Below are 22,107 nucleotides of genomic sequence, written 5' to 3'. Positions count from 1 at the left end.
ACACTTCAATCACGCAACTGATGCTTGGATATTTTGATGCTGCAGGGATGGCAGCTGCCAGTACTGCAGCCCTGATGGAAACAGCCAGCCACAGGAAGGAGAAAAAAAGACAGCTTTCAGTTGGGGGACAATTGAGTGTGTAAGGCTGAGGGGCAAGTCTGTGCAAGATCTGTGAGTGTGCAGATGTGGCTGGGATGTTTATCTATATATTAGAAGTAATTCAACTCAAACAAATGTAAGGAAGAAAGAAATCTATAGGAGCCATATAACCAGTCATACTTCAGGCATGGCTGGATCCAGGGGTACAAATGAAATTACCAGAGCAGATGGGGCCTGGACCATCAGAAGAGCAGTACTTGCATCTTGGTTGAGTCAGATGAGCACAGAGAACTCATGTGAGGCATAGAAGAGATTATGACATTGTCACTTGTCCAAATAGGGACTTCCCTTGCTTCTCTCTAACTCAGTTATTTCTTCCCATCTCTGGACCTCCAAATAACTCTGACCCAACTTCCATTATAGCTTTATCACATTTTATTTTAACCATTTGGCCACATGTCTGTGTTGTCCAAGAGACCAAGATTCCCCAACTTCAGCGCTATTGGCATTTGGGGCAGAGAACTCTTTGCTGTCGGGACTGACCTGTGCGTTGTAGCATGTTTAGCAGTAGCATTTCTGACCTCCACCCACTAGATGCCAGGAGCACCCCTTCCCCCCCAAGTTGTCACAACCAAAAATGTCCCCAGGCATGGCTGAACGTCTGCTGCAGGGGCAGGAGCTGCCCCCATGAGAGCCCCTGGGATAGACGTTGTGGCACAAGCGTCGTTTCCCCCCGGTGCAGGCCCTGAGACCTCGTGGGGTTCCAGCAATGCTTTGAGAGCAGAAGCAAGGGTCCGGGGGAGGAAGGAAGTGAGAATGCAGGGAAGAGCTGACACGGGCTCCACGCTTGACGGAGGGGACTCGTGTGTCGGCCTGGGCACCACTGCCCGCAAGGGCTGAATGTCTGTGTCAGGTTGCTGAGGGACCCCGCTGGCACACCAAAACCCCAGACTCGGAACCGGAGGCAAGTGGGTGCTGAGAGAGTGAGGCAGAGGCAAGGAAACTCAGACCCAGAGAGGGAGGGGCCCCGTGGGGACCAGCCCAGTGTTCACCCCCTCCCCCCAACACAGTCACTTACGTGCACCAAAATACCAGCAGCTGGCCCTTCTCTGTGCCAGGCAGTTGTAAGGCCTGATTCAATAATTCCTCACAGGAATCTATGAGGTACATCACATAGTTTCACCTCACTTCACAGATAAGGAAAGAGAGGCACTGGAGGCTTTTGTGGTGGCGGTGGCTTTTTTACTTGTCAAAGATGCCAGGTGGCGGAGCCGGGATTCAAATCCCACTGGTCTGGCCCCTGAGTCCACTCTCCTGCCTGGGATGCGCCACGGGCCCTGCCAGAGGGTAGAGCAGCCCAGGCTGTCCTCAGCCTTTGCGGGGCTGCGATGGAGGAGATGCCTCTGGGCTCAAGAAATGGAGAAAGCACCTGCGGGAAGCTCTTCAGAGAGGGGCCAGTGTTTGCACCCTGAGAACCTCCCCAGCCCAGCTACCTGGAAAGGGCAGTGGATTCCAAGGCTGAGGGCTTGTTTAAAATCTTGTCCCTCCAGCACCCGACAGTGGGACCGCTGGGTCCCTCCATTAACCTTAGGCTCTTATCATGGTCCGGCTGCCCCCACTTGACCAAGTTGCCCAGCATCTGGGGTCAACCAGCCCCTGCCCACCCGCTGGGCCAGGCCTCCAGGCTGGCTTTCCCTGAGAGGCGGGGAATGAGCCCTGAGCCGACCTTCTGGGCAGGAGGACAAGCCCTCCCAGAGCCCAAGCCAAACACCCAGCTCTTCCTTGTGATTCTTGCCTCCGTGCTCCCACGGAGGAGAAAGAGGGGAAGGTCATGGCCTGGACTTGGCTGAAGTCATTTCTACGCTATTCCCCCTGAATTGGGCCCCTGGACCAGCCAGGGTCATTGTTCCGTGGGAATCAGCATTCCTACACCACTCCCATCTTTGGCCATCATAAGCCCATTTATCTGTCCATGTTGTATATTCATGGCTACCATTTATTAAGCACCTACTGTATGCCTGGCACAGTGCTAGCACTCTATTCAGATAGTTCATTGAATGCTCACAATTGCTTGAGTAGGAACTATGGTCGGCTTTATTTTACAGAAAAGAAAACCTTAGACCAGAAAGGTTAAGTGACCCACCCAAGGACACACACCTTTCACATGGTAGATTCCCCTCCAGAGCCTATACTTAATCATGATACTATAACCATGACACTATCTTCTGCCCTGAGTTTCTGCAACTTTGCAAAACCCTTGTCTCGTGAGCTCCTCCCAACAACCCCATGAGAGAAGCAAGGCTGAGGTTAGCGCCATTTTGCAGATGAGGAAACCAAGGTCCATGGAGAATCAGCCTCCCTGTGGTCATGTAATCAGGAAGCCTCAGAGAAGGGAACGGACCCAGTCAATCCCCTGACACCCAGCCCTGCACCCTGCCCACTGCCCAGCCCAGCCTCTCTGGGAATCCCTCGTCATAGGGGTCTCCAGCTCCCTCCTAGTCCTCTGGGGGAACACCAGACCAGAGCGTCAGAGAACATTCCACGTGTTGCCAGCCCCTCAGCCCTTCCCCTCTCTCCTCCCAGTGACAGAGAGGTGGAGCGTGAGGGCCTCCAGTAAGGCCTGGCAGGACCCTTAGCCTCAGTGAGCCCAGGAAGACCCCAGGGATCGACCCATTACTTACTGCAGGCCTGGAGGGAGGGTGGGCTTGGGGGTCAGACAGGTGTGAGCCCAGCTGCACCACACAGCAACTTCATGTCTTTGAATCTTGGGCTCCAAACCTATCAAATGGGTTAAGAATCCTTACTTATCCAGATCAAGGATAGGAGGAGATAAATTTGTCTTTGTAACTTTGTAAAGTGTTTAGAATGACTACCTAGTCTGGGGTCACAAACTCATGTGTCTTTAGGGGACACGCGGGTCATGTAGGCGGATGAAGCTGGCCAGGTCGGGACTGTAGCAACAGAAGGCGTGTGTCCCATCTCAAGGGGGAAGCTGCCGGCCCAGTCATACCAGATCACCATTTATTAAACAGATCAGAAATCTGAAGTTTTTTAATGAAATGCCCTGATCTCTAAAACACTCTGCAGGCTGAATAGGATACACCAGTGGACCAAATATCACATGCACTGATTTGCAACTCCTAATGGAGTCCTAGTTGCTAGAAAAGCAAAGAGGCCAAACAGCAAGTCCAAGGTCACACAGCAAATGAGGCAGAGCCAGGCGAGTCTCGGCCGAGGCTTCTGGCTCCCTGATCAGCCCAGTCTCCCCAGCTCCATGCTGCTCGGCGTTTTAAGCACCTTCAGAGGCATCCAGCCCAAGGTCTGTGCCCCTGGGAAGCAGTGGCCTCCTTGGAGCCCTGCAGAGCAAAGGAAGGACATTCCCAGGACAAAGGAGACTGCAGGGCTCTGAGTATGTAAATCACAGCACAGCCATCCTGAGGCCTAATTGAGACATTTGCTTGGAGTGTCCTCAAAAACTAGGGCAGATGTGGCCCTCTGAGAGAGCCACCCGCCGCAGCTGCCCTGCCAACACTGGGGACCGATGGCTGTTCTCTGGAACTTGGACCAGCCACAGGGAAGTCGGTTCTCACTAATAAGATTATATATATTTTAAATGGCCCTTGTTTACTACAAGGATACTGAGTATTAAAATGCCGGAAAAGAAAACAAAGTAAAAAAGACAGCCCATCTCTGCAGGAACCGTGCAGCACCAGGCTGAAAACCCCCTGCGGATTTTGCCCCCAGGCATCCCCTAGCCTGAGCCCGGAAGGCTGGAGGTGTGTTCAAACCCATCGCAACACTCAAGGCCTCCTTGACTCTTGAGGGGGGCCGCTGCTTGAACCCTGTTTCTCAGACTCGTTTCTCTTGGAAACTCACAGTGCTCTCATGGGCTGGGGGTCCAGTCCTGGATGTACTTATTCCCAGCTGAGTGGACTTGTGTAAGTCACCTCCCCTTCTCTCTGCCTCAATTTCATCCTCTGTCCTTTGCGCTGACATAGCGCCCAGCTCTGGGGAGGGTCCAATGAGGCAGAGGCTACAAACGGGCAACCCCAGGCCTGAGCAAGGCCACATGGGTTTTGCCCAATCAGCATTTCTTTTTAAGTTTGTTTCCAACTGATTTCACATAAACATTTGGATTTTTGCCTTCTCTTTAAAAATCGTAATATCTGACCCCACGGGGCTGACACTCCCACGTGGCCACAGTGGGCCGTAGCTGAGGGACAGCTTGCCCGTTCCCCCCTCACCACCCACTCCCTACTGCCTATACTCAGCCAGCTTCACTCCTTTATGTTACCTACTTCACACTTGAATTTGAGACCCCTGATTTAATGCAATAGATATGAAGATTCTTTGGAGGAAGTCTACAGATTCTGGGCTTCATTATTATTAATGGAATTTCCGGGTCTCACTATTTGGCTTTGACCTTGGGCAGGTCTCTTGGGCTCTCTGGGCTCTGGTCTCCACCTCATCTGTGAAATGAGAGCGAGTACTAGGGGGCCCCAAGAGCATTTCCAGCTCTGACCCTCGGAATGTCTCAGTGGTCCAGTCTTGCAATCTTGGCTCTTCAATTGCAGTCCAAGAGCCTCTCGATTACCTAGGTTCTGCCATAATATTTGTTAAAGGGAGGGAGGCAGAGAGGGAGGGAGGAAGCTGGTCAAGGCTCCCTGGGTACAGGCCACTGAGTTTCCATCTCTCTAAACCCACCCCCCACCCGCTGTCCCCAAGACAGAGCCAGGCTCTAAAGCCAGGAGGAGTGAGCCTAGGAATGGGCCAGCTGGGGGCAGGACTGCATGTTGGTTCTGATGACAGAAAGCATGGAAAAACACAATCTTCCCCCGACCACACTTTCTATTTCTTCTTTCTTTTTTAACATCTTTATTGGAGTATAACTGCTTTACATTGGTGTGCTAGTTTCTGCTGTATAATAAAGTGAGTCAGCTCTACGTATATGTATATCCCCATATCCCCTCCCTCTTGCATCTCCCTCCCACCCTCCCTATTCCGCCCCTCTAGGTGGTCACAAAACACGGAACTGATCTCCTTGTGCTATGCGGCTTCTTCCCACTAGCTATTTTACATTTGGTAGTATATATATGTCCATGCCACTCTCTCACTTTGTCCCAGCTTACCCTTCCCCCTCCCCGTGTCCTCAAGTCCATTCTCTACGTCTGCGTCTTTATTCCTGTCCTGCCCCTAGGTTCTTCAGAACCATTTTTTTTTTTTAGATTCCATATATATGTGTTAGCATACGGTATTTGTTTTTCTCTTTCTGACTTACTTCATTCTGTATGACAGACTCTAAGTCCCAGAGATAAACCCACACACATATGGTCACCTTATCTTTGACAAAGGAGGCAAGAAAATACAATGGAGAAAAGACAGCCTCTTTAATAAGTGGTGCTGGGAAAACTGGACAGCTACATGTAAAAGAATGAAATTAGAACACTCCCCAACACCATACACAAAAATCAACTCAAAATGGATTAAAGACTTTCTATTTCTTTTGCACCACTGCTCCTAATGTCTTTTTACTAAAACCTTAATGAACATCATGTCAATAAATTGTCTTGCAATTTGTTTCAATAAGTACTGTTTGGTGGGGGGGAGGGGGGAGGGCATTGTTCTCCACTCCACCACCAAATTCCCAAGCTTCATTTCTTTCACCCAACCCTCAACTCAATCCCAGGTCCAATCTGGACTTGGGATCCAGGCTTGCTGGCGACAGTGCTCTATTTGATGCTGTCTCTATATATGCAGAGTGTCCTCCTGACTTTCTCCAGCTCAGCCTGCCCACTCTCCTCCCCACCTGCCCCTATTTCTGTACACATCACTTAGAGGTACCTGGCCCATCAGAAGCATTCAAGAGCTGATTGTTGAATGAAAGAGCTTTCTAAAGCAACAAAGCATCCTTGTACCTTCATTCCCTGGCTCCAGACTAGTTCCCCACTCCCTGTCCCCAGGCCTCCACCCTTTAGACACACAGAGTATTACCTCCCCATACAACTCCATGCTCTGGTCGGTGCAGTTCCCTCCATCTGGAATGTAATTTTCCTATTGTCAAAATCCTCTGCAAAATACTTTAAGATCTACCTAGCTCTAATACTTCCTCGGTGGAGTTTTCTCTCATCCCCCGAGGCAGACTTTACCATGCCCTCCCTTGTGCTCTCACAACACATTTTGTAATGTCACTACTGCACCATCTCCCCTGTATTAGCTATTTGTATCACACAAAAGATTTTGATTGCAAGTAACAGGAAACACAACTCAGGCTGAGTTACACATTAAAAGTCTGAAAAGCTCAGACACTGGTTCAATTTTTCAGTGAGTCTCATGGCTCTGCCTTGCTCTTTGAATGGGGTTCATCTTCATGGTATCTTCCCTCCCTCATCAGAACAAAATGACCACCACCATTCCAGGCTTTACATCCAAATGCCCCACCATTCACAGAGAGTCTGTTTCCTCACATCTCTAGCAAAAGCTCCCCATTCCATGCTGATTGGGCCCCTACTGTGCCAATCACAGTAGCCTGGTGGGAAGGCTGCATATTGATTGGCTCAGCCCAATCTGGTCCCTTCCCTCAAATTGGAGCAGTGTTTACTCACCCAAACTACAAGGGGGAACAGTGGAGGGAGCATGGGGAGACACAACAGTGCCCACCAGGCTTTGTAAATGTCTCCCTAAGGAAACAACAAGCTCCATGAGGGCAGGGACTGACTCTAATTAATCTCTGGATCCTCCTTCCTCAGTGCCCAGCACGGTGCTTGGCACCAGAGACACATGTGTAAACGTTCCTTGATTTGAACACCCTCCTGTCCCATGAGATGATCTTCTGGGACCTGGGTGGCCTGACCTCTGGTCTCTCAAAATGACAGTGATGGCTGTCAGATGACCTAGAGCACTTATGTTCACAAGGGTAGAGTTCTGCTACCCCAGTTTCAACCTCAGAATAGGGCTTCTAGAAACATGTGACCTCTACTGAAGATTTGGGGAAAGAAGAAGCCTGAGATTAGGCGCCAGGTATTGTCCATTCGCTCGCTCGCTCGTTCACTCACCTGCTCACTGTACTGATGCCTACTTATCATTGCCTCCCCAGCCCACAGCCCCTGCTGAATGGGGACAGACCGTGTGACTGTACGCTGCCTGCTTCCACCCATCCTAACCATTCTTGATTGATTACAATAGATTATTTCATTGGTTTTCAGTGGAGTTGTACCATTCCCTCAGAGGTGTTTGGAAAATTGGGGAGGCTTGTCTTCTATTTTAGTTGAGACCACGCATTAAAATATTGACATACACCCAAGGGAAGACTATATTTTTTTAATTTCTCTTTTTTTGTTGTTGTTTGGAGGATTATAGTAATTTTTTAAAATATGTGTATTTTATTGCAAGATAGCAAAGGGGGTCTTCTAAAATGTGTTATGTAAAGTGTGCATTGGCAGGGGACTTCTGCCTCTGGCTGAGTGAGAATATGGTAAATCCTCTCCCCAAAACGCAATTATAAAGCTGGGCAAAATTGATCAAAACAACCATGCAGCACTCTGGACATCAACCAAAGGCATACAACAATTGGAATAGCATTTGTGCTGGGAAACTGGAAATTTGTGCAATAACAGTGAGAATCTATGGCATTCTAGCTGGAGGCGGCTCCCATTCCCCTCCTCCCAGTTCAGTCAGAAGGGAGGTTCCACCAAGGTGGGGCAGTTTCTCTGGTTTGGTTAAAGGGGGCTCACTGGATTTGGATCAGGGAGCAGCACCTACTCTTGGCAGCCTTGTTGATTTAAGTGAAAATCTCCAAGTCAGAAAAGCAGGAAGGCCAACAACTCCACTGGACAAATGTTGCAGTTGTGTTTGGGCATATATATTTCTGGCTAAAGCTGCATGCATGCACCACAGAAACTAGAAAGGGCTCAATCAAGCCACAGGCTCCTGGCCAGCCCTGAGGCTGTGAATGTGTGTAAAGGAGACAAGAAAGAGCCCAGTAGAAAGTAAATGATAAGGACCGTGTGAAAATGGCCTGAATTTTGAATGTGCTCCTGGGATAGGCAGCTTCTAAAATGGTTCCCAATGATCCTCACCTCTAGGATGAGTGCCCTGTGTAATCCTTCCTTTGGGTGTTGTCTGGACATAGTGACTTGCTTCTAATAAATAGAACATGGCAGAAGTGATAGATGTCACTTCCAAGTTTAGGTTATAAAAGACTGACTTCTCTCTTGCTCTCATTCTCTCTTTAGTTCTTCTCTCTGCTGTTCTGATGAAGCAAGCTGCCATGTTGTAAGTTTCCCTATGGAGAGGCACATGTCACAAAGAACTGAGGGTGGCCTTCTGCCAACAGCCAGCAAAGAAAGAACTCAGTTCAATGGACTGCAAGGAACCCACTCCTGCCAACAACCAGATGAGGAGCTTTGAAGTATATCCTTTCCCAGTCAAGCCTTTTGGGCCAATCAACCTGGCCAGTAGCTTGATTTTAGCTTGAGTCAGAGGACCCAGCTAAAGCACACTCAAAATCCTGACCCACAAAAACTGTGTCGTAGAAAATGCTTTTGTTTTAAGCCACTAAACTTTGGGATGATTTGTCATGTAGCAACATGATAACTGATACAGCTCCCCCACCCACACACAGACAAATCAGCAGAGGACAGATAATTGAGGTGTTTGAGCACAATCTCTGTCCAATCTGATATGCAGGTGTAGACACAGAGACAATGCTTAGGAAGCTAGACTTAAATATACAAACAAGAATATAAAAAATTTAATCAGAACTTCAGCAGCTTCATACCGTAGGGAAGACAGGATTCCCAGATTCCCAGACAGGGATTGTCTGATTCACAGAGCCTGGAGAAGTTATTTTTAAAATAAACAAATTAAAAAACAGTAACAATAAACCTTGGGGGCAGAGGGGTGAATCAGAATCCAAAGTTACCACTATACTATTTTAATGTCCAATTGTCAACAAAAAGAAATTACAAGTTATACAAAGAAACAGGAAAGTGTGAACATACTCAGAGAAACAGCTGTCAATAGAAACTGTCTGAGTGTTCCCAGATGTTGAATTGAAAGACTTTAAATACCTATTAAAATATGGTCAAAGAACTAAAGTAAACCATGTTTTAAATTTTAAATGAAAGCATGACAACAATGAATCAACAAAGAGAGATTCTAAATAAGAAGAAAGAAATTATTTTTTAAAAGGGGATATTCTGGGCTTGAACAGTACAATTGAAATGAATATTATACTAGAAAGGCTCAACATCAGATTATATATGGCAGAGGAAAGAAGACTGAACCTGAAGATAGACTGATAGAAATTATACAATCTGAAGAACAGAGAAAAGAATAATTGAAGAAAAATGAACAAAGCTTTAGAGACCAGAGGGACAATATTAAGCCTGCCAACAGATGTATAATGGGAGTCCAGAAATAGAGAAAAGGGCAGAAAAAAAAAATGGAAAAAAAAATGGCCAACATCTTCCAGAATTTAATGTCTTTAAAGACATTAAATACATATCCAAAAAATTCAACAAATCTCAAGTGGGATAAATACAAAGATATTCACACCTAGACTCATCATAGCAAACATTTGAAAGACAAAAACAGAGAAAAATCTGCAAGAGAAAAATGACATATATGCAGGAGAGTAACAATATGATTAGCAGCTGACTTCCCACGTAAAACAATGAAAGGCAGAAGAGAATGAAATAACACATCAAAGTGCTGAAGAAAACGGTTAACCAAAAATTCTATTATCCAGCAAATTTTTCTTCAGAAATGAAGGCAAAAATAAAAACATTTCTACATACACAAAGACTAAAGAATTCATTGCTAAAATCCTGCAAATATGTTGTAAAACAAATGAAGCCAGACACAAAAGACTACATGTGTATGATTTTATTTATATAAAACTCCAACAGGCAAAAGAAATCTATGAAATTAGAAGTCAGAGTAGTGCTTACCTTTGGAGGGAGGTAGTGAACTAGCAGGGGCCATAAGGGGGAATTTCTGGAGCATTAGTTATTTGTGATTCTGGCACACTTCTGCATATAGTTTCCATCAATAAAAGTTTACTAAAACAAAAAAGGAAGCTTGATCATGTCACTCCCTCCCCTATGTTTGATTCCCTTTATTGTTTCCCCTTTACTTCCCTTTCCTTCCCAGTCTCAGCAAACCTGTGACCTCCAAGGTGCTCTCTGGTCCGGCCTCTGCCCACCTCTCCAGCATCATTTCTCATTACCTAGAACTCTAGCCACCTTGACCTTCTGCTATTCCTCAAGTGTTCCCTGCTTCCATCCTGCCACAGGGCCTTTGCACATGCTTGTCCCCCTGGTCCAGAGCCCCGCTGAGACCAGCTTACCCTTTAACTCCAGCCACTCCCCAAGTGTGATCTACTCACTACCCACCCAAGTCCAGTTCTTTTGTTTTGTTTAGTTCTTAGAATTATATTCCTTTCCTTCAGAGCACTCATCTTCATTTGTCATTATGGATTCACAGGGTAATTATTTGACTGCTGTTTTGTCTTTCCCACTAGCCCATAAGTTTTAGAAGGTCTGACTATGTTTTTATCTTGTGTTGTATCTCCAGCACCATGCCTGGCACATAGTAGGCATCTGATAACTATCTGTTCAATGACTATAAAACTAATTAAGGCTCTACAAACCTTCATTCTAATTAGAGCACATTGTGGAAAGCCTACCAGACTAAGAAGTTTTAGATTTTTTTTTATAAGCTACAAGGAGTCATTGAAGGTTTTTGAGAAGAGGAGATATGTAAGCTGAGCTTTGTTTTAATAAGATCTCTGTAGAAATGGAGGTGGAGAGCCCATAAAGGAGGCTGTGGCAGAGTCCAAGTGATGGACAGTGCCTAAAGAGGGACAGTGGCCATGAGGGAAACCAGTGTCTTGCTCCACTCTGACCCCCATGGACAGCCTGACAGTGACATCACAATCACCCTCTGGATCTCCTACCCTTGAAGGTTAACATCCCGGCTCTGGCCTAACGCTGCCCTTTATGTTCACATTTATGTTCACATCTAGGGGACAATACCCTACCATCTGAGTCATCCAGGCCAGCAACCAGAGGCAGAGGGTTCAACAAAGCAAGAACGTGCCACCTTTCCGCCCAAGGCATGACCAAGGCTCCATGATGACAGAGCAATCAGAGGACCTGAAGGATTCCCTGCCCACAGAGAGGAAGCATGTGTGGAGGACGGCCGAGGAGAGGCGGATGTCAGACCTCGCGCGGGTGTTGGAGTGGCTGGAGCGGAGGCAGGGGAAGAAGAAGCAAGCTCTCCAGGTGTGTACTGTCAAAGAAAACCTGCAAGGAAGGCTTCACTCGAGACTACTGCGGTATGATGTGACGGGGTGAGGGGAGGGTTTGCAGCACGGGGGTGAGCCAGTAGAAAAGCACCGGAGGGCATGGGGGGAGATTGTCAATGATGTGATCAGGCCATCCTTGTTGGCTAATTATCCCTATGGAGTTAGCCTCTTACCCTCCCACAGAGACTGGGAGGTGGGAATGCTATCTTTCCTGATGATTGCCTTTCAAAGGGATGGCTCCCAAGCTCTGGAGAAAAACATTCCTGGATTATAAAGCTGGGCAAGAGGCTGGGAGAAGATCTACATCTCAAAGGGGCAGAGAAAGAATTTACAGGTGTAAATTGTCTAAAGGAATTGTTCTAGGAAAAGGGAGGTCAAGGTCCTAGAGTCAGGAAGAAACCTACCTAGTTTAGTCAAGGTGAAGGGACCTTAAAGCCATCTTGGTCATTGTTGGAGAAGGGCTGAGAGGCAATAGCTTCCAGTGTTTTGATGATCTCAGAACGGGTCGTCCCACTGTTCCCAGGCGCTTCCATCCACATGATGGTCGCAGGGTCAGAGGGCATTCTCCACCTCCACTATCCCCACTGGGACTCCTGCTAACATACCTCTTCCTTTCTATCCTGCATTAAAACTAGTTGTAACTGCCTGTCTTGGTCCATTTGGGCTGCTACAACCAAATACCATAGACCAGGTGGTTTAGAAACAACAGAAATTTCTTTCTTCCAGATCTAGAGGTTGGGAAGTCCCAGATCAAGGTGCCAGCAGATTTGGTGTCTGATGAAGGCCTGCTTCATGGTTCATAGGTGGCTGCCTCCTTGCTATATCCTGATAAAGAGGAAGAGTCAGGAGAGCTCTCAGGGGCCTCTGTTTTAAGGCCCTAGTCCCATTTATGAGGGCTCCACCCTCATGACATAACAACCTCCTGAAGTCCCCACCTCCTAATACCATCACATTAGGAGTTAGGATTTCAGCATAGGAATTTAGGGGGACACAACATTCAGTCTGTAGCACGACCCTTTCCTCTTTCTCCAGGAACTATGACAACCGATTTTGCCCCAGTTTCCCCCAGAGTTCCCCTCTGGGCCCATCGTCTACAGAAAATTAAGCCATGTCCTTGGAAAGTGGTCTCCTCTGCAGAGGATGTCACCTAATCTTGACTCCCCTGGCTCCCAGAGAAAAAAGGGTGAAAATGGCATTACTAAGAACAATGATAACTTTTATTAAGCGTTTCCTGTGTGCCAGGCCCTGTGCTTACTGCAATTAGTTGTCTGGTCAACTGCTCCCAGCAAGGCTACAATTTGCTTGAGCTCACAGAGCTAGTGAGGGGCCGAGCCAGGGCTCAAACTCAGATTTATCCAGTTTCCAAGCTCGTGGGCTGTCAGGCCCACGCACCATCACCACCTCCCCTTCCCCTGCTTCACCCAGTTCAGCAGCCCCTGCATTTCAGGGGAGCTCCTGTTCTGGTTATGTGCTTACTTATCAATTATAGTCAGAGAGATCTGGAGTGCCAGTTCCATCAGATACGCATAAACACATCTGACAAACATATTTTACTCTAAGGCGTTAGTGATTTACCTACCCTCCCCCTTCCCCCCATTTTTTGGGCCTCTCATTACTCATTCGCAGAAATCATATTCAGTTCTATGATGAATATGTTTGATCCCATCTCTTCAACTAAGATTATATTCCTTTTTTTAAAATTTTTATTGGAGTATAGTTGATTTACAATGTTGTATTATTTTCAGGAGTACAGCAAAGTGAATCAGTTATACATATACATATATCCACTCTTTTTTTTAGATTCTTTTCCCATATTGGCCATTACAGAGTACTAATTAGAGTTCCCTGTGCTATATAGCAAGTTCTTATTAGTTATCTATTTTATATACAGTAGCATGTATATGTCAATCCCAATCTTCCAATTTATCCCTCCCCCTCTTTATCCCCTGGTAACCATAAGTTTGTTTTCTACATCTGTGACTGTACTTCGTTTTTGTAAGTAAGTTCATTTGTAACATTTTTTTTAGATTCCACATATAAGCGATATCAAATGATATTTGTCTCATAAGATTATACTCGAATAATGTTTTCACAGCTTTACATTATATGTGGCTTTTATTGTAAATAATTTTGGACCCAGGGATGGAACAATTTAATTTGAAAATACAATTAAATCTTCAAGCATCATTACCCTTGCCAGAAGCATTTGTATTTTGAAAGAAGCTCCTGAGAGAGAGGGTGATGCTTCCGTGGCAGGTCTCGTATGGCAGGTGGCGGGGGACCCTTTAGTGAAGACGGTTGGAGGGGGGCTGTCTGCGGCCTCCTCTCCCTTCTCCTGGCAATCCAGGCTTTTCTCCACTTCAGCACGATTATGGAGCTACCCAGAGGGCTGTGCCCCTTGTGGTTCATTTGCCATCCATGAAGACCCCTGAAGTTCAAAGTCTCAGCCACAGGGGCCACTGAATCGTGGCTATTGCAGTTTCCTTGGGTCTGTGGTATCACCACATCCATTCCACTCAGCTTCCTCCAAAAATGGGGGCTGGTAGCTACTCAGGTGACTCTTGAGGAGAGGCTGAGGGTTGAGAGGAGAAGGTGGGAGGTGGGCCACCCCTGGGGGATCTGGCCTTAGTCTCTCTCTAATCACGCTGCAGCATCAGCCCTGGCCCCAGCTTGCGCCCCTTCCCCCCACTAAGCCAAACAAAACCCCGAAGTTGAGTAGCACCCCGTCCTTTGATGGCCTGAAGCAGGACCTTGGACAGCTTCCTTCCACCCATCCAGATGGCTTATCAAAACCCTCCTTCCGCCCATACAGTGTTGCTGACATTCATGGAGGGCTTAGCACGTCTGTGCAGTGATTCATTTATTTCCCACTATAACCCTATGAAGTAGGTTCTGCTATCGTCCCCGTCCTCAGAGAGAGCCGTCCCTTGCCCAAGGTTGCCCAGCCACTCAGCCATAGAGCAGGATTGCAAGCCGGGCCGTCAGCCCTGGAGACCAGTCTCAGTCATCACCCCATGACCCCGACACCCCACGGCACACCCCAAGAGGAGACCTAGTTGATTCAGTTTCCCCACGATGCTCCAGCACCCCATGCCCACCCCTTAGAGATGGGCCTGGATGTGCCTCTGTGGGCCCCTCCCCCGATGGGCCCTGGTGCTCCCTAATGAACCTTACTCTTTCCCTGGGCGCTCCTGGCAGCTTTCAGGGCCGAGCACACGTGCCTTGAATGGACTTGCACGTGCCTGACCTTCCTTTCCCAGCAGGCAGACAGGAGCACCCAGGGAAATAGAAAGGCAGGAGGCATTGGGATCACAGCTCTGGGAGGACAAGATGGGGTGGGAGTGGGGCAAGGAGAGGAGGGGCTCTGGGCAGAGGGAGCAACCCTGGCTGGGCTTGAAGGCTGGAGGTCGTGGTAGGGAAGTGGCAGCTAGAGAGGCCATTTGAGGGCCGGAAGGAATACCTACCAGGCTGGGGCATGGGGCCCTCACGTGGACGGTGATAGTGATGGATTTTGAGGTGGAGAGGGACAGCCAGACCTGGGGCTGGAAGGCCATCCTGGGGGCGGTGTGATATGGACACTGGGTGCATCAGGAGGCAGAGGGGCTGCGAGGGGGAACAGGAGCGCCAGAGTGGGTGCGAAAGCTGGGTGGCACCTTCCCCTCTGCAGGGTGCAGGGCTGGTCTGTGCCCAGTGGGCCAGCCACAGGGTTTTTCTCCCTGTTCTTTCAGAAGAACAAACCCAAGGTGGTGACGCTCTCTACAGCACCTGTGAAGGAAGAAAAGAAAGCCAAAAATGTCCAGAAACAGCAGGGAGGGAACCACCAGGTGGCATTCTCTAAGCAGGTGACACAGCCCCACCACTGTCTCCACGTGGAGGAGGGACACCCACTCTGCTCCTGCGCGGGATCGGCTACTTTTTTTTTAATTTAAAGCTCTAAAATTCATTCCTGCCCCACACTAGCACCCAAATGGATCACCTGCCCCCTCCACCCATCCAGCGCCCCCCCCAACACTCTGCACACCCCCGTGGGCAGACTTGCACCCCTGTGGTAGAGTTCATTCTTCCCGGGTGCCACCTCCCTCCCCTAAATCACTCAGGAGTGCCACTGGAAAGAGGAGGCCGCCAGCAAAGGCTGTGGTTTCCAAGGTCCCTCAAGGCCTCCCTCTGAGCTATGGGGACAGAAGGGAGGCGTTGGTGAGCGGACACCAGTGTGCATTCCTGTCCCAGTGTTCCGGCACCCAGAGCAGGACTCTCCTTCGGCCCCCTCGCCTGCCTTTCAGCAAGCCCTGGCACTTGCTCATTTCGGGAATGAAGGAGGCGGAGCCAGATCCCTGTTCTCCCTCCTGTAATGTCTCTCCAGCTCCCCTCCCAGGCTTCAGGGCAAAGCTCCAAAAAGCGCGGGGAAGCCTCCGCCCTATACCGAAGGCTCTACAGAGCGGAAGCAAGGGGAAAACGCCTCAGCAGCATGACCCCGGGCAACTACCCCAAGGATGCACCTAGGAAATCTGGTAAGGGAAGTGCCTTGGTCCGGATGCCAGAACTGTCCTCATAACTGCCCTGCTATCAGAGGGACCAAAAGCCCACAGCATCCTTAGGGCAGCACCATCCACGTCGACCCAACCTCTGTGTATGCAGGAGCCCCACGTGACTGTTCGGGGAATCACAGCGCAAGGGGGTGTGGCCTGGACAGGAGGCGAGCGGATGTCAAGGCTCAGCTGGCACCAGGGTGTTCTCTTCTCAGGAAGCCAGTATAATGGCCCCCAGGTTTCTGAAGCCATTTTGGTGACATCAACCTCATGTCCAAATGATCTAATTAGTTTAGATACTGTGACAATGTCAAGGTGCTACAGAAGGTACCACACCTGCTGGCTTGAAATCTGCCCGGTGATGCTTGCACCCAAGAAGAGGTGGGCTTGGGTTATGCCAGAGACCTATTGCCAAGACTTCCTGAGTTCAAATCCCAGCCCCACCAATCGATAACAATTGTATATGAGATGTTATATAATCCCAAGCCACTCCAACTCTGGGGTCTGGTTTTCACAACCATAAAATGAAACATAACATGACCTGCCTCGCAGTATAGTTGTGGGTTGAGGCATGGAACATACTTAGCCTGATACAGAGTAGGTGCTCAATAAATGTTAGCAAATGGTTATTTCTAAGTAAACATTTTGCTAATGTTCTCTGGTGGGCTGTGTTGGAAAAACAGAGGCATTTATTGTGCCTGGCCCCTTGGGATGGAGGTGTATGGTAAAAAAGAAATCTGGAAGGGATTCCAATTAGCCCAAAGGCAGAGGGGCAAGAGCCTTCAAGCAGGGGCTCGTTCTCCTGTACAAACTGCCCCCATTGTGCCCAAGAAAAGCTCTTTTTTTTTCTTTTTCATTGAAAAAGTCATTGTAACCAAACTGTAGTTACTTGCCTGTCAGAATTAAATATGATTGGCTCTAAATGCAAGGCAGAATCCTGGACTGAATCCTAAAATAGCTCTTCAGTGGAAAAATTGGTGAGACCCAAGAAAGCTCTGTAATGTGCCCATGTTAATTGCTTGTTCCCTGCTTATGTAAGATGTTAACATTAGGGGAAACTGAGTGAAGGGTGTATAGGAACTCTCTGTACCATCTTTGCAACTCTTCTGTAAATCTTAAAGTACTCCAAAATAAAAAGTTTATTTAAAAAGTAGAAAGAGATTGACTTATGCCCTATGGGAAGCCCCACACCTTCCCCAAGTTTCCCGTCACTCTCAGTGTCCTGGTCCTGCTGGGACCCTGAGCATCTGTAGGTCTCACTTCCAGTGACTGTTTCCTTCTCCCTGCTCTCTGCCAACCCAAACACAGAACACATTTCCTTCATTTCTCCCCAAACCTTTCACATGAAGCCTTTATGTATAAGCAGACTTTACTGAAGGTTTTGGGCAACAGAGGGAAATAATTACATCACAGACTTACACAGCAAACATATTAGAAGTCGATTATGATCCCCTCTTGTTCTTCAAAGTCCTTTGTCCCCTGCCACCAGGAGATTTCCCTGGCTACATTTCCTGCAGGGGTGGCCTCCAGATGTTTTCCTCAACCCCAAGACTAGGGCTAGAGTCAGACAAGCCAGGCACCCAAGTCACAAGATTTAAGGAGGTGCTCTCTCTCAGGTGCCAACCCTGCACTTTCATGAGCCTGAGAGCAAGCACCTCCTTAAATTTTGTCCCCTGGGTACCTCGTTTCTCTGACTTTAGTCCTGGTTCTGCCCAGCTCTCCCTCTTCTTCCCTCTTTCCTCTCCCCTCCACTCCATCCTCTGCCTTCCTTGCCCCGCACATTCCCATTGGCTTCTTACATCAAGGGATCACTTTGTTTCCTTTGTTTCACTGTCTCATTCCACACTCAATGTAATCTATCAAGATATTTTCCTAAACAAAGGCAGTTCCTTCCCTAAGAGAAACTCTCATGCAAGTCGATTCATTTTTTTCATTTCACTGCACAAGGATGCCAGCAGGGCAGGCTGACTCACCAGCTATTTGGTCTTCTGCAGTTCCTCCTGCATCTGCCCAGCCCTGTCCCGCACAAAACCACCCTGTTGGAGAGCAGTCTTCCCTCTCCTAATGTAATACAACCAATGGCCACTGGGGGTCAGCAGGTGCTCATGCCCCTCAAGTGCAGCAGCTGTTCAGAGGCATCCAGGAACCACCTGGGCATGCAGGAGTGGCACCCAGGACTGAGTCAGGGCTGAGCCTGGGCACAGCAAGGGGAACTTACTGTGAAGGCTGTCAGGAAGCCTGAAATGAGTGAGCAGGATCTGGTTTGGGAGTGAAGATCAAGACAAAGCAGCCTCTAGGAAGGGCATAGAGGCAGTTAAGGGCTAAAGCAGGAGTCTAAGAGGGGATAAGTGTAGATCAAGGAAAAGTATTCTAGACCAGAACATCTGTTTCCAACCTCCCCCAGCCCCACTCAGCACCCAAATCATTAGCATCATTTTCAAGAACCAGATCCCCTGTGTGTCCCACGTTCCCTGTCGGAAGAGTAAGCTCTTTCTACTCTCCATGTCGTGGTTCTGTGTTGACCCGGTGGGCATGACCATCAAACATTCCCCCACCACCTTCGGGACTGGAATGTGACAACTCAGCCCGTGCAATCACAACCACTCCTGCTCTTCTGTGTTTTCAGTGTTGTGATGGCCACAAAATCAGAATCTGCAAAACATTGTGAGTGTTCTGAATGAATGATATTAACTGTCCCTGGCTCCAGAACACCGAAGCGAATAGAAGCAACAGTGACAACACCCATGTGGAATACTTTCGCTTTTCAGAGCAGACTGCTTCGCCTTTGTCACCTCACCTAATTTTCACCAAAACTCCCACTCACTGCTGAAATGCCCCTGTCCCTCCACTGATTACCATTCGGCACATTCAGGATGCAACAGCCTGCTGCCCCTCCCTTCTCCTCCATTGCCTCTCCTCCCTTGAATTCCCTGAGCACACTTTCTTCTACTTTCTTTCCTCTTTCACCACCCTCTCCTGGTCCCCTCTGAGGGCTCACCCATAAATGCTGACTGCTTGGCCTCCTCCCAGCACAGCCTCTAGGTCAGCCCAACCCAGACCCAAGGCAGCAAGAGATCCATATGGCTAAGCCAAAGCTGCGGTCTTGGGTCACCTCACTTCTGTGAAAAAAGGGTGCAAAATATTCCCATTTGGTGGGCTTCTTTCCCTTGCTTCATCTGATTTCCATAAGGCTTCTCTGACCCACACATAATTTCCACTTAAATTTATTAACCTCATATATTTCTAACTTGCTACTAACCAACCTTCCCTTCTTTCCCCCTTCCCAGACCTAAATTTCCCCCTCTGAATTCCCCACTGATCAGTACTGCCATTCTCATCCCATTATACAAGTTTCCTGGCTGATTCTATCCAAAGGAGTGGCTTTAACCACTGTCTAGGGAATTCCAAATCCAAATCTCCAGACAGCCTTCTCTCCTGAGTTCCATCTACATGCCCGCTCCCAGTGTTAGTGTGGATGTTTCTCAGGCTCTGCAAACCCCCATGCCTCCCCTTCACAGGGGCCATCGCATGGGCTAGCACTGGCCCAGCACAGTGGCCCAAGTCAGAAGTTGTCTCCCTCCACAACCCTTTATGACCCGTTACTGGGTCCTGGAGATTGTACCTCCTTCATAGCTTTTATCTCTTTTACTTCCTCTCCACTTTAACTACTATTATTTTAGTTTAACCCCGATCCTGTTCCACCCTAAGAACCTCCAATAGCTTTCCTCCTCTATGGCTACCAAATTGGCCTTTCTAATTTATTTGGGTCTTTATGTTTAAAGGGAGTTTCTTAGAGGCAGCAGATGATTGGGCCTTGCATTATTTTCAATCCAGTCTGACAATTTCAATCTTCCCATTGGGATTGGGGTATTTAGACCATTTACACTGAATGTAATCATTGATATGGTTGAGTTTAAACCTACCATGTTGGGTGTTTTTTTTTTTTAATTATTTATTTATTTATTTATTTATTTTGATTGTGTTGGGTCTTCGTTTCTGTGCGAGGGCTTTCTCCAGTTGCAGCAAGCGGGGGCCACTCTTCATCGCGGTGCGCAGGCCTCTCACTAGCGCGGCCGCTCTTGTTGCGGAGCACAGGCACCAGATGCGCAGGCTCAGTAGTTGTGGCTCACGGCCCCAGTTGCTCCGTGGCATATGGGATCTTCCCAGACCAGGGCTCGAATCCGTGTCCCCTGCGTTGGCAGGCAGATTCTCAACCACTGCGCCACCAGGGAAACCCCACCATGTTGGTATTTGTTTCTAATTTATTCCATCTATTCTTTGCCCTCCCCTTCCTGTTTTTCTGCCTTCTTTTGGGCTGAGTAGTTTTTGTGATTCCATTTTATCTTCTTTGTTGGCTTGTGAACTATAACTCTTTGTTGTGCTATCTTAGTAGTTGCTTTAGGGTTGACAGGATTCATCTTCGACATATCACAGCCTACCTTCACCTCATAGTCTGTATCACTCACGTAGAACATAAGGAGCTTACAAGAGTATACTTCCATTTCTCCTCTCCCAACCCTCAGGCTATTATTGCCATTCATTGTATTTCTCCATAAGTTATTATAAACCGCACTATACACTGTTATTACTCTTGCTTTAAGCAAGTATCTTTTAGAGAGACTTCAATATTTATCCATAGTTAACATTTCTAGTGCTCTTCATTGCTTTACATAGGTCCAGCTTTCTGCCTGGAGTCATTTCCTTCTGCCTAAAGGTCTTCCTTCAACAATTCTTATGGTGTGGGCTTGTTGGTGACAAATTCCTTCAGCTTTTATACATCTGAAAAGGTCTTTATTTCACTTTTGTTTCTGAAAGGTACTTTTGCTGAGTGTAGAATTCTAGACTGCCAAGCTTCTTTCTTCAATGGTTTAAAATTTTGCTCTGCCTTCTAGCTTGCATTGTCACCAGTGAGAAGTTGGCTGTCATCTTTATTTATGTGTTCCCTGTAATGTATCTTTTTCCTCTGACTTCTTTGGAAGTTTTCAAGCATCTTGATTATGATGTGTCTTGATGTCGTTTGCTTCATGTTTCTTGTGTTTGTGTCTGGGGTTTGTTGAGATTCTTGGTTTATAGTTTCCATCATATTTGGAAAATTTTGGACCATTATTTCTTCAAATATATTTTCACTCCTCCACTCTCCTCCTCTCCTTCAGGCACCACAATTACACGTATTTGAAGTTCTGCAACTCAGTAGGGTTTTTTCCCAGTCTTTTCTCTCTTTGTTTCATTTTGTATAGTGTTTGTCGCTATGTCTTCAAATTCACTAATTTTTCCTTCTACAATACCTAATCTGCTATTAATCCCACCCAATGTATTTTTCATACTAGACATTGTAGTTTTCATGTCTAGAATTTCAATTTGGGTCATTTTCAATCTTCTGTGTCTCACCTTAGCATGCTCAAGCTTTGTTGAACATACAGAGCTATACAGTTATAATAGCTGTTTTAGTGGTCTTGTCTACCAATTCTATCTGTGTAGTTTCCTCTCCTGCATAACTAATATTCAGCTGAGAGAAGCTTTTGCAGATCTCTACAGCTCTCCATGCAGTTTTCTCCTGTTACTCTGCCCTGTGAATTCTAGCTTCCTTGGCCCATTTAAATTGTCTATTCTCTCTCCCCAACTCAGGGAAACTGCTAGATACTATCTAGGTTTTCCCCTCCCTGTGCTGCAACCTGGAAACATCTCCCAGCTCTCAGCTGGGGCTCCCATGGGACTCACCTCTTCCTTTTCTCAAGGGCCACTGCCCTGAGTTACCTGCTGTCCAATGTCTGAAAAAGGCTGTCTCATGTATCAGGCCCCACTTTATAGCTGCTTAAGTTGGAAGGATAAATCCAGTCCCTGTTACCCTATCTTGGCTGAAAGCAGAAGTCTCACATTGGCTTTTCCAAAGCACAAACCCAATTGAGTACAATGACAAGTCATTGAAAAATTTTAGGAGGGAAGCTACCAAGTTAGATTTGAATTTTTAAAAGGTGACTCTGGCTAAGGGCCACTAAAAGATGCTGGGAAAACACTGGGAACACATTTCCAAAGTAAACCTTGACAAAGTCTGAGCATCTAGACTAAGAAAATGGAACTCATTTGGCTTTCTCTCCTTGCCCACTATGCTCAGAGCATTCTGTCCATGCCAGGCAAGGGTGCATTCCTAATGCAGAGAGTTGGAGGGCAGTTACC

General features: G+C 47.5%; 1 protein-coding gene across 3 annotated transcripts in view; it reads left to right on the top strand.

Moving 5' to 3' along the window:
* LOC309616287 (uncharacterized protein C16orf78) overlaps nt 1-22,107 on the top strand; it is a 100,370-nt gene that overhangs the window by 67,238 nt on the left and 11,025 nt on the right. Inside the window, exons 1-4 of one of the 3 annotated variants that reach the window (XM_082366695.1) lie at nt 5,138-8,506; nt 11,126-11,384; nt 15,136-15,249; nt 15,768-15,915. In XM_082366695.1, the coding sequence (XP_082222821.1) occupies nt 11,232-11,384; nt 15,136-15,249; nt 15,768-15,915 (415 nt within the window). In that variant the 5' untranslated portion in view covers nt 5,138-8,506; nt 11,126-11,231. Of the gene's footprint in view, nt 1-5,137; nt 10,586-11,125; nt 11,385-15,135; nt 15,250-15,767; nt 15,916-22,107 lie in introns of those variants that run through there. The other 2 variants (XM_082366694.1, XM_082366696.1) reach the window with 2 other exon arrangements.

The sequence above is a fragment of the Balaenoptera borealis genome (genome assembly GCF_965194805.1).
Source record: "Balaenoptera borealis genome assembly, chromosome: 19".
NCBI lineage: Eukaryota > Metazoa > Chordata > Mammalia > Artiodactyla > Balaenopteridae > Balaenoptera > Balaenoptera borealis.
The sequence above is the reverse complement of the archived record's forward strand: the minus strand, read 5'-3'. Positions and strand labels throughout refer to the sequence as shown.